This window comes from Hyla sarda, chromosome 2 (assembly GCF_029499605.1).
Source record: "Hyla sarda isolate aHylSar1 chromosome 2, aHylSar1.hap1, whole genome shotgun sequence".
Classification (NCBI taxonomy): domain Eukaryota; kingdom Metazoa; phylum Chordata; class Amphibia; order Anura; family Hylidae; genus Hyla; species Hyla sarda.
In genome coordinates, this window is record NC_079190.1 from 75710428 (window position 1) to 75723829 (window position 13402).

The 13402-nt window shown below is 43.0% G+C and overlaps 1 protein-coding gene across 1 annotated transcript in view; it reads left to right on the forward strand.

Annotated features, from left to right (window-relative positions):
• ACVRL1 (activin A receptor like type 1) overlaps window positions 1-13402 on the forward strand; it is a 101926-nt gene that overhangs the window by 36710 nt on the left and 51814 nt on the right. The window contains 2 exon segments of the mRNA XM_056562113.1: window positions 4772-4877; window positions 10713-10946. Coding sequence (XP_056418088.1) covers window positions 4823-4877; window positions 10713-10946 — 289 coding nt within the window. The 5' untranslated portion in view covers window positions 4772-4822.

Genomic DNA, 13402 nt, shown 5'->3' on the forward strand with positions numbered 1-13402 from the left:
CATTGTGTTGTTTAAGTGTTCCCTTTATTTTTTTGAGCAGTATATATATATATATATATATATATATATATATACAGCATGGTGCACTTTGTTAACATAAGAAGCTATATGTGAATTATCAGCTTCATAAAAATAAGCAAGCACGGCCCCTTAGATCTTAGATCAGGTGTCAAGCAGCAGCAAAAGGATCAAAGGATCCCTCCCAGTATGAAAAACCTGATAACACTCCAACGTAAAGTTGACTATGGTGGTACTTTTATTTAGCAATCAGGTGCATTTCTCAAGAACTTACCCCTAACAACACAGAACTCAGCTCAGACTTTGTACACATACAGCAAAAGTCTCACTGGTTATACAAACAGAAATGTTCCCTGTCACTTAGTCACTTAGTGAATACTTGAAGCCCAAAGAACATCCAGTTGTATATATTTCTGTATACACAAAGCAATTTCTGACATAACATATTGTCAAAATTTGTGGTACAGTACTAGAATGGAAAACATCAAGTATCGTATGTTTGCACAGCCTATTGCATTAGGGTGTGGCGGTCTATACACGTTCCCTTCCTGGGGACTGCCGGGGTGCCAGCGGTCAGATAGGAGATACGCTTTACTGCACCGGAGTACCCCTTTAAAGATGTTCTGCAGTGAAATATAATTTATCCCCTATCCAAAAGATAGGGGATAAGTTATAGATCGCGGGGATCCAACCACTGGGATCCCCTGCGATCTCTTGAACGGGGCTCTGTCAGTCTGCTGGAAGGGGGCATGCCGATCCCACACGGAGCGGCAGCCGACACGCCCCCTCCATGTATGCCATAGAGATACATGGAGGGGGCCGCAACTTTCTGCGGGGGTCGGAATGGCCACTTCCGTCAGACTGCCGGTGCCCCGTTGAGGAGAACGCGAAGGGTCCCAGTGGTCAGACCCCCCTTGATCTATAACTTATCCCCTATCCTTTGGATAGGGGATAAGTTATATTTCACTGCACTACTCCTTTAAAGGGTTACTCTGGTGGAAAAAAAAATTTTCAAATCAACTGATGCCAGAAAGTTAAACAGATTTGTAAATTACTTATATTTAAAAATATTAATTCTTCCATTACTTATCAGCTGCTGTATGCTTCAGAGGAAGTTCTTTTCTTTTTGAATTTCTTTTCTGTCTGACCACAGTGCTCTCTGCTGACACCTCTGTCCATGTCAGGAACTGACCAATTCCCATAGCAAACGTATCTTGCTCTGCACAGTTCCTGTCTGGGCATGCTGGGAGTCGTAGTTTTGCAACATCTGGAGGTCCGCAGATTGGAGACCACTGCTATACGCCATTAGCCCCAGTTGGTCACCACACATCCACAGTTTTAAATGTGCCCCAAAGACACTTCTCTTCATGTAGGCCTATAACATCCTCTAATTGGTCCCCCCCTACTATCACTTTGCCCTATTTTGAGACCTCTGTGTCTCATAGTCTGTACGCTCTCGCATGCCGGGCCCTCACTCCTCCTGTTAGAATACAGTGATCCCTCAACTTACAATGGCCTCAACATACAATAGTTTCAACATACAATGGTCTTTTCTGGACCATTGTAAATTGAAACCAGACTCAACATACAATGTACAGACAGTCCAGATCTGTGAAACGTGTCAATGGCTGGAAGAACCGACCAATCAGAATGGGCATTCACTGGTAAAAACCCCAGTATTACTGAAGTGTATGCACTGACTGGTGTCTGGTAGTGCCCCCTACAGTACAGGGAGGTATTACATGTTCTGTACACTTTACCTGTATTACTGAAGTGAATGCACTGACTGGTGTCTGATAGCGCCCCCTACAGTACAGGGAGGTATTACATGTTCTGTACACTTTACCTGTACCAGGGTTACCTGCTCCTTTGGACACCAGGTAAGGGCGACTCCATGTTACTTTTTTGGGACACTTTGTGTACTGTACAGGACCCCGAAGAAGCTCCTGTCCTCTACATAGACCAGTGTTTCCCAAGCAGGGTGGCCCCAGCTTTTGCAAAACTTCGGCTGTCCGGGCATGCTGGGAGTTGTAATTTTGCAACAGCTGGAGGCTCCCTGCTTGGGAAACACTGACACAGACAGTGATTTACAGCTCCCAGCAGATCTTTCTTACATTTATATGTAAGGATTTGCTTTATCTGTATTAGTTATCTACTTATTTTTCCTTAATTCTCACTTTTTCCTATTTTTGGATGGCATTTTGTTGCCTTTAGAACCAATTACCAGGTTTCCATAGAGATCTGGTCTCAACATACAATGGTTTCAACATACAATGGTCGTCCCGGAACCAATTAATATTGTAACTTGAGGGACTCAACATACAATGGTTTCAACATACAATGGTCGTCCCAGAACCAATTAATATTGTAACTTGAGGGACTCAACATACAATGGTTTCAACATACAATGGTCATCCCAGAACCAATTAATATTGTAACTTGAGGGACCACTGTACTTAGTGTGTAATATCGCAATGTCTGATACTTGTAAAATCTGTTGGCGCTATCTAAAAAATATAATTATTATTACTACTATCATTCATCATCATAGATAATAATACCTAATATGCCAACAAGAATGCTCATCCAAAACTGCTCTTAGGCTATGTTTATGTGTTAATATGTTTATAATACAAACCAATAGACAGGACTCAAATCCATTGCAGAACAGACATCACCAGGACCTGGCGGATCCCTGTTCACAATGGGATCTGTTGAATTTTTATTTTTTTTGCTTTGTCTGTAATTTTGACTAGAAATAAGAGCTGCATATTTTCTCCCTCAAATATGATGTTACAGGAGCTCCAACTAGATATAAACAGAGCCTCGGTTCCCTATAAAATCTAGACTAGGCAATAAATGCCATAGCACAAAGTAATTTTATCAGGAAAAACATTGCTTCAGTGGCAAAATAATCTGTTTTTTGTGCCACAGGGAATATAAGGACAGGCAGATGTCTCACTAGACGTAGGTGTTGGCGAGAGATCTGCCTGTGGCTATCCACAGTTCATTATTTCTCACTCATATGGTGTCTTGTAAATGTATTAGGCAATAAAGCCGTCTCTTCGGTCAGCAGCACAGGGTCTAACTTTATTAAAGTCAGAGTGAGACTTGATATAAGATGGATAGTAGAGAATATCAGGCTGAAAGTTATATACTGGAATGAAAGGTTCACAGCACAAAGCATCAGTAAGAAGACAATGCAAGGTTAAAGGGGTACTCCGGTGAAAAACATTTATTTTCTAATCAACTGGTGCCAGAAAGTTAAACAGATTTGTAAATTACTTCTATTTAAAAATCTTAATCCTTCCAGCACTTATCAGCTGCTGTACACAGTGACCCCCCCCCCCCCCGACCTACGATGGCCCCAACATACGATCATTTCAACATACGATGGACTCTCAGAGGCCATCGCATGTTGAAGGCAGCATCAACATACGATGCTTTTGTATGTCGGGGCCATCGCATAAACGGTTATCTGGCAGTGCAGACTGCTTCAGCTGCCACCGGATAGCCATTTAAGGTGCCCCGTGTGGTCCGGTGATGATCTCTTACATGTCCCAGGGGCTCCGGACCGTCCTCTTCAGGATCCCCTGCATCGCCGCCGCTCTCCATCGTCGTCATCACGTCGCCGAGCACGCCGTCCCGTCATCCAATAGGAGCGATGTGCGTAGCAACCTGATGACGGCGATAAGGAACGACTATCCCGGGCAACAGAGACGCTCTGGAGCGGCGGGGACACCCCAGGGACGCGGCGACAGCGATGGACGGCGACATCCAGGGCAGCGGTGACGGTCCGGAGCGGCGGGGACAGGTGAGTATACCTTCCTATATTTAACATTGCACGGATCCCTCAACATACAATGGTTTCAACTAACGATGGTTCATTTGGACCGAATTACCATCGTATGTTGAGGGATCACTGTACTACAGAGGAAGTTGAGTTGTTCTTTTCTGTCTGACCACAGTGCTCTCTGCTGACACCTCTGTGCGTGTCAGGAACTGTCCAGAGCAAGAACAAATTCCCATAGCAAACCTCTCCTGGAAAGTTCCTGACATGGACAGAGGTGTCAGCAGAGAGCACTGTAATCAGACAGAAAATAACTATACAACTTCCTCCATAGTATACAGCAGCTGATAAGTACTGGAAGGATTAAGATTTTTTTTTAATAGAAGTCATTTACAAATCTGTGTAACCAATTGATTAGAAAAAAAAATGTTTTCCACCGGAGTACCCCTTTAAGCATGTCTCCATATGGACCTGTCACAAAGGAATATTATATGTTGTATGATCTGTTGATCTATAACTAGATTTCCCTGACTAGAACTACTGAGGGATGCTGCACACTTACCATGTGTTCTATTCCCTGTCTAGAGGACTGAGCCAGGAATGAGTGGGATAAGGACTGTAGTGTGCCAGGAACCAGGGCAGCAGACAACAGTTGTTTAGCAGCGGGGAACAGAAGGCACAATTACGAAGCCGTGTGTTTTAATGACTTCCTTCCCGATGAAAAGCACAAATTAAAATTTTCATTAATGGCGCAATTAAACAAATAAGTGTCTCTATGTGAATCCAATGATTTTACTAAATAATGAGGTGAAGTAAAGTTGGCAGGGTGCCATCCATCATGAAATCTTTATTTTCCCTGTCAGCCATCAATTACTTAATCCTTGAGCAAACTATCGAAATATGCTGATTTTATTTAGGTTATTAAGTGGAATAACTAGAAATGTCGCATTTTGTTTTTTACAGGATAAGCTCTCTTGACCACGGCTGAGCGAGTGTACACATAAGCCCAGCAAAATGCTACAAAGAATCATTTGGGTGCTTTCACTGGTAATTGTTACACCTGCAACAGGTGAGTAAAATCAGTCCTTATGTATTTTAATTTTCATACTAGCAACATGGGTTGTATGGTGTTTCAGTGGTTAGTGCAATTGCTGAGGCCCCCGTACCACACTTAATGAAGTTCTATGCAAAAGTCTTGTTAATCAGAGAAGGACTTCTGGCCAAGCTGGAGCTGAAGATAGCTTGGGATCGAAGTATTGGACTGATACCCCTCTAATAACAGTGCCCAACACTTAGCTTCTTTCTGTGTCCAATGATGTGCCAACCCTGCCAGTTAGACAGCCATGTGGGTGGGTGGTCAGGTAGACAGCCAGGTAGGTGGTGGGCAGGAAGGTAGGCAGCCAGGTGGATGGACAGGCAGGTAGTTAGACGGCCAAGTGAGTGGGAAGTCAGTTTGTTAGACAGCCATGTGGGTAAGTGGGCAGGTAGGTAGGTACACAGACAGATAGGTGGGCGGTCAGGTAGGTAGACAGCCAGGTGGATGAGCAGTCAGGTAGTTAAACAGCCAGGTCTTGGTAGGGGAGGTTATTTAGACAGCTTGGTGGATAGTTAGGTAGTTAGACAACAAGATTGATGGGTGGGTAGGTGGCAGCCCGGTGGGTGGGGAGGTAGTTAGACAGCCAGGTTTTGAAGAAGAAGTTAGACAGCTTGGGGAGGTAATTCGACAGCCCGGTGGGTGGGGAGGTAGTTAGACAGCCAGCCTGGTGGTTGGCTGGGGAGGTAGTTAGGCAGCCAGGTGGATGGATCGGTGGATAGGTAGTTAGACAGACAGGTGGGTAGTTGGGTGGGGAGGTAGTTAGACAGCCAGTTAAGTGGGTGGGTGCGGAGGTAGTTAAACAGCCAGGTGGGTTGTTGGGTGTGTGGAGCCAGTTAGTTAGACAGTCAGGTGGGCGGGGCTAGGTAGTTGGACAGGTAGTTAGACCTATTTTCAGGTAGGGGCCTGGAGTGGCAGCTCCATCCACCCCAACGTTAATCCGGCCCTGCAGACAATGAAGGTGCAGTACCAGCCACAGGTGCTCACATAGACAACCTGCTGTGACTTTGTAAAAATGTGTGGGACTTAAAGGTTTTAGGAGCACCGTGACCCCTACACTATGTTGTGTATTATATCAGCGGGCTCTGGGGGACCTCTTCAACACTTACATAACTTTTTATTATTGCTCATTTAGCCAGAGTACCCATATTCCCCCTTCCAGACAGTTCTCCCAAACAAAATAAAGTTTACTACAGAACTCTATGATGAACTGAATTTCCTTCTTAAAGAGTCCGGGTGCAGTGTCTGTAATACCAACGATAACATGTGTCAGTACTGTGGCCATATAAAACTGGTCCAACTGTATCAAATACAGACCCGCATGGCAGAGTCTTAGAACATAGTGGTCTTTCATGCTATCATTGCCACTAGAATTGTATCTATATATTTACCCATGTGGTGACAGATTCTGTTGGCAACTGAGGTGACAAAGTGCACTCACCATCTGAAGCTGGCAGACATATCCTATGTCAAGCAACACTTGGATAAACAGAAAGACAAAGCTAAAGGTCAAAGTCAGGGAATCGGGAACAGATAGTACTGAGGGTTCCAAAAGAGGAGACTTTATTCCCCAGTGTTTAATTCCCTAATGTTTTACATTCACATTCAGCAATGCTGGTGACTACCGATATACGATCCGTAGTTTACAAAATCATTCTGAGTATTTTAAACATTTCTATGAATACATTTATGGTACATGAGGAAGATGAAAGCCAATATTTAAGGGAAAAAATTAAGAGCAAATGCTACCATAGAGTGACATTTCACTTTGGATAATCCCCTCTTTATGGCACTGTTTAGACATATAGAAGAAATAACTTTGTGCCTCTTGAGGTGTCCATTCATAACAACTTCTTTTAGACTCCATTACACCATAAATTGTACCTCTTAGGCACGAATAGGCCCAGAAAGCTTCAAAATGGGGTGCCGATGTATCCATGCTTGAAAAAGGCATGACTATGTCAAGGTTGTTTTTCAGTACCTTAAAGATAACAATGGAAAGAAAGGGACCGCTCCTCGTGTATTACCTAAGACACCAAAGCCCAAGCAGAAAGGGGGACAATCGCCAGCCTTAAAGATGGCCGCTCACCTTGTACCGGATATTTAGCGCTTATCACCCCTGGAGAGGGGTACCAAAATTACTCCTGGAGAAGAACTGCCAAGCCTGAAAGGTCACAGGAGAAGGATAACCCCGTCCCATCTGAAGAAGCAAATAGTTCGGCAAAAAGAAACCTTGTGCATCAGGCGCTGTTCTTAGTACCTGCAAAATAAAGTGATGTCCAGTGCAGAATATCGTTGAAGTGCCAGTTGGCACTATGTTTATTAAAGGAAAACTGTCACATGTTTTCTCCCACACTATCCACAGGTACTGATGGATAGTGCAGGAGACACTGATTCCAATGAGCCCTATCTTGCCTGGCCGTTCCCTCGCAATTGTAGTTTTATTCTATGTGTATATCTGTCTGTAACTGGCACGGACAGGGCTTCTGCAGCTTAACTGGCACTGACGTCAGCGCCGCTTATGAATATTCATGCCCCCTCCCTCCAGCTCTCACTCTCTTCGCCGCTCCTAACTGGAGGGAGGGGGGTTGAATATTCATAAGCGACACTGACATCAGTGCCAGTTAACCTGCAGAAGCCCCGTCCGTGCCAGTTACAGACAGATATACACATAGAATAAAACTACGATTGCGGGCGAAGGGCCAGGCGGATTCGGGTAAGGTAGGGCTCATTGGAATCAGCGTCTCCCACACTATCCACCAGTATCTGTGGATAGTGCAGGAGAAAACATGTGACAGTTTTCCTTTAAAGTATAAAGACCAATACTTTATACTTTAATAAACATAGTGCCAACTGGCATTTCAACGATATTCTGCACTGGACATCACTTTATTTTGCTGGTACTAAGAACAGCGCCTGATTCACAAGGTTTCTTTTTGCCGAACTATAAGGTTATTTTTCAAGCGTCTGAGAGTTTTGGCACAAGGCTGAAAAGCATTGTCTTTTCTGTTTTTTATTCCTAGGCAAAACTTGCCTATGCCCTGAAAACTACCTATAGTATTTATTTAATTTGGGTCATTGAATAGAGTGAGGTCCCTGCCTATATGGATATGTTGGCACCCCATTTGAAATTTCCATAATGTTTCCTTGTATGGGAGTCCCAAATTGACTGGCACTGCTATTCGGCATGGCATGCATTACATAAATAGCTCACTGATTTTTATTTAACCCCTTAAGGACTCAGGGTTTTTCCGTTTTTGCACTTTCGTTTTTTCCTCCTTACCTTTAAAAAATCATAACCCTTTCAATTTTCCACCTAAAAATCCATATTATGGCTTATTTTTTGCGTCGCCAATTCTACTTTGCAGTGACATTAGTCATTTTACCCAAAAATGCACGGCGAAACGGAAAAAAAAATCATCGTGCGACAAAATCGAAAAAAAAACGCCATTTTGTAACTTTTGGGGGCTTCCGTTTCTACGCAGTGCATATTTCGGTAAAAATTACACCTTATCATTATTCTGTAGGTCCATACGGTTAAAATGATACCCTACTTATATAGGTTTGATTTTGTCGCACTTCTGGAAAAAATCATAACTACATGCAGGAAAATTTATACGTTTAAAAATGTCATCTTCTGATCCCTATAACTTTTTTATTTTTCCACGTACGGGGCGGTATGAGGGCTCATTTTTTGCGCCGTGATCTGAAGTTTTTATCGGTATGATTTTTGTTTTGATCTGACTTTTTGATCACTTTTTATTCATTTTTTAATGTTATAAAAAGTTACCAAAATACGCTTTTTTTGTACTTTGGAATTTTTTTGCGCGTACGCCATTGACCATACGGCTTAATTAATGATATCTTTTTATAGTTCGGACATTTACACACGTGGCGATACCACATATGTTTATTTTTATTTTTTTTTACACTGTTTTATTTTTCTTATGGGAAAAGGGGGGTGATTCAAACTTTTATTAGGGAAGGGGTTAAATGACCTTTATTAACACTTTTTTTTTAACTTTTTTTTTGCAGTGTTATAGGTCCCATAGGTACCTATAACACTGCACACACTGATCTCTCATCCTGATCACAGGCGTGTATTAACACGCCTGTGATCAGCATTATCGACGCTTGACTGCTCCTGCCTGGATCTCAGGCACGGAGCAGTCATTCGTCGATCGGACACCGAGGAGGCAGGTAAGAGCCCTCCCGGTGTCCGATCAGCTGTTCGGGACGCCGCGATTTCACCGCGGCGGTCCCGAACAGCCCGACTGAGCAGCCGGCATACTTTCAGTTTCACTTTAGAAGCGGCGGTCAGCTTTGACCGCCGCTTCAAAGGGTTAATACCGCACATCGCCGCGATCGGCGATGTGTGGTATTAGCCGCGGGTCCCGGCCGTTGATTAGCGCCGGGACCCACGCGATATGATGCGGGATCGCGGCGCGATCCCGCTTCATATCGCGGGAGCCGGCGCAGGACGTAAATATACGTCCTGCGTCGTTAAGGGGTTAAAGGGGTATTCCAGGAAAAAAAACGTTATTTTTTAATTTTTTATATCAACTGGCTCCAGAAAGTTAAACAGATTTGTAAATTGCTTCTATTAAAAAATCTTAGTCCTTTCAATAATTATCAGCTGCTGAAGTTGAGTTGTTGTTTTCTGTTTGGCAACAGTGCTCTCTGCTGACATCTCTGCTTGTCTCGGGAACTGCACAGAGTAGAAGAGGTTTGCTATGGGGATTTACTTCTAAACTGGGCGGTTCCCGTGACACGTGTCATCAGATAGCACTTAGACAGAAGAGAACAACTCAACTTCATCAGCTCATAAATACTGAAAGGATTAAGATTTTTTAATAGAAGTAATTTACAAATCTGTTTAACTTTCTGGAGCCAGTTGATATATAAAAAAAAAGTTTTTTTCCTTGATAACCCTCCCCAACTACTATAAGGGGAAGGAATAACATCCTGAGATAGGCATACCCCTTTAATTATATACATTTTTTTTAATAAACCAGGAGTAGAAGCAATATTAACTTACTATAGTATACTTGTCAACTAAAAAATCCAACAGTGCAGGGAGACAACAAAAGGAGGAAGTGAGAGTGGGCTACGAACCCGTCTCGCGCTGCAAGCGCTTCGTAAGGCCGCGGCCTTACGAAGCGCTTGCAGCGCGAGACGGGTCCGTAGCCCCCGCTCACCTCCTCCCTTTGTCGTCTCCCTGCACTGTTCGTTTTTATGGATGTCGAATAAAATATACAGATGAAGCTGCAATTGCGGTGAGTGCACTTATTCTTTTCTTCATTCAATTGGATAGTATGGACTATACCTATATGCTATAATAAGTTTGGCACCACCACTCGCTGTCTACGAAGTTGTACTGCAGTCGTGTGTCCATTGACAAGGCATCCGACCGGTATATGCAATAGCAGTGCCAGGCTGTCTTTTTCTTCTGTGCTATTAAAAATTATTAGCGTTGAGCACGAATATTCGTAATGAAAATTTTTATGCAAATTTTCCATGCAAATTTTCGCATGGGGAAAAAAAAAGTGAACGAACATGCAAAAAAAGTGAACGAACATGGGAATATGCAAATTTCGCGAACATAGGACGAATAATCGTCAATATATTTGCGAAATATCGCAAATTCGAATATGGCCCCTGCCGCTCATCACTAAAAATTATAATAGCATTGTAAGTCATTTGAATAAAATTACTGAAATTTTTACACAGGTAAAAAGTGCAAAATTGAGAATTGTGCATTGTGGCTGAGGTGATCTTTGTGGGAGTGAAGGCTCATTATTCTCTTTACAGATGTCATCCAGTACAACTGTAGCTGTCAAGGGGCCCACTGCTTGGAAAAGACCTGTATTGGGCAGAGATGCTTTGTGACTGAGGAGATACTTCTTGACTCTAGAGAAATCTATCGAGTCCGAGGCTGTTTTAACACCAACATTAATGAGCAATGCAATAGCAAGGTGGAGAGAATGGGCGTTCAGTGCTGTTCTTCCGATTTCTGTAATGAAAATGTCACCATCTTCAAAACTGGTACAGTACCTCTCATACTGCACGAAACTTAAGTGGAACTTGTTCGGGCATTTTAGACACATAACCGTCACTATCCTTTAATAGAAGGGAAGTTTACCAAGCATGAATGTTTTTTCAGATGTAGCAAAATCACTGAAGGTTTTAAAATGTTGTGACCTATATGGTAATTTAAGTATAAAAATGTTCCTACGCAGCAAGTAGTCATCTGAATACCATCGCATACATGTCAAAAGAGGTGCTATATATGTGCAAAGTTCCGCTCCCCTTTCTGTCCAATGTGCACAGATCTGCACCTGGCTTGGTGCACACAGTAAAAGGAACTCAATGCGATGATTCAGCACTTGAAAATCTTTCCAGCTTTATTGAAGATTTCATAAGCACAGCACACAGGTAAAACCATCCACTAAAACATCAAACGTGTTTCGAGCACATGCTCACTCTTCCTCGGTGACCGAGGAAGAGCGTGCATGAGCTCAAAACACGTTTGATGTTGTAGTGGATGGTTTTACTTGTGTGCTGTACTCATGGGGGGAGATTTCTCAAAACCTGTCCAGAGGAAAAGTTGCCCAGTTGCCCATAGCAACCAATCAGATCGCTTCTTTCATTTTTAACAAGGCCTCTGTAAAATGAAGGAAGCGATCTGATTGGTTGCTATGGGCAACTGGGCAACTTTTCCTCTGGACAGGTTTTGAGAAATCTCCCCCATGGAATCTATAATAAAGCTGGAAAGATTTTGAAGTGCTGGATCATTACATTACATCACATACATGTACTGTAGCCACAGGGTTAAAACACCAAACATAGTCTAAGGGTGTTAACATTTGGTCTGCTCTCCCGCAGTATATGTTTTACTTACCGTATGTATCAGAATAGTGTGGTAAACTAAAGTAATAAAGTAAGCACTACAGAGAGCACTACAGAACATATAGAACACAGATTGGTGTAGTAAAACTGGTGCATACAGAAATTAGTAGAGTACATGTAGTACAGGTAGAGAGTGGAATGTTTAATATAAGTAGAGGGCAGAAAATTACAAGTAGTACAGGTAGAGAGTGGAATGATATGGTTAATATAAGAAGAGGGCAGAAAATTACAAGTAGTACAGGAAGAGAGTGGCACAGTAAGTGCAATACAGGTAGATAGCAGTTCAGTACAGGTAAAAGAGCAGTATAGTTCATGTAGTACAAGTAGAGAGCAGTACAGTACTGTACATATTATGCAGATAAAGAGCAGTATGTTACATGTAGCTCAGGTATAGAGCAGTACAGCACAAGCAGTACGGGTAGATAGCAGTACATTACATGTAGCTCAGGTATAGAGCAGTACAGCACAAGCAGTACGGGTAGATAGCAGTACATTACATGTAGCTCAGGTATAGAGCAGTACAGCACAAGCAGTACGGGTAGATAGCAGTACATTACATGTAGCTCAGGTATAGAGCAGTACAGCACAAGCAGTACGGGTAGATAGCAGTACATTACATGTAGCTCAGGTATAGAGCAGTACAGCACAAGTAGTACGGGTAGAAGGCAGTATAGTACCAGTAGCTCAGGCACGAAGTACAGGTAGAAGGCAGTATAGTACCTGTAGCTCAGACACGAAGTACAGGTACAGAGCAGTATAGTACCTGTAGATCAGACACGAAGTACAGGTAGAGAGCAGTATAGTACCTGTAGCTCAGACATGAAGTACAGGTAGAGAGCAGTATAGTACCTGTAGCTCAGACACGAAGTACAGGTAGAAGGCAGTATAGTACCTGTAGGTCAGACACGAAGTACAGGTAGAGAGCAGTATAGTACCTGTAGGTCAGACATGAAGTACAGGTAGAGAGCAGTATAGTTCATGTAGTACAAGTAGAGAGCAGTACAGTACTGTACATATTATGCAGATAAAGAGCAGTATGTTACATGTAGCTCAGGTATAGAGCAGTACAGCACAAGCAGTACGGGTAGATAGCAGTACATTACATGTAGCTCAGGTATAGAGCAGTACAGCACAAGTAGTACGGGTAGATAGCAGTACATTACATGTAGCTCAGGTATAGAGCAGTACAGCACAAGCAGTACGGGTAGATAGCAGTACAGTACATGTAGCTCAGGTATAGAGCAGTACAGCACAAGTAGTACTGGTAGAAGGCAGTATAGTACCAGTAGCTCAGGCACGAAGTACAGGTAGAAGGCAGTATAGTACCTGTAGCTCAGACACGAAGTACAGGTAGAGAGCAGTATAGTACCTGTAGCTCAGACACGAAGTACAGGTAGAGAGCAGTATAGTACCTGTAGCTCAGACATGAAGTACAGGTAGAGAGCAGTATAGTACCTGTAGGTCAGAAATGAAGTACAGGTAGAGAGCAGTATAGTACCTGTAGCTCAGACATGAAGTACAGGTAGAGAGCAGTATAGTACCTGTAGCTCAGACACGAAGTACAGGTAGAGAGCAGTATAGTACCTGTAGCT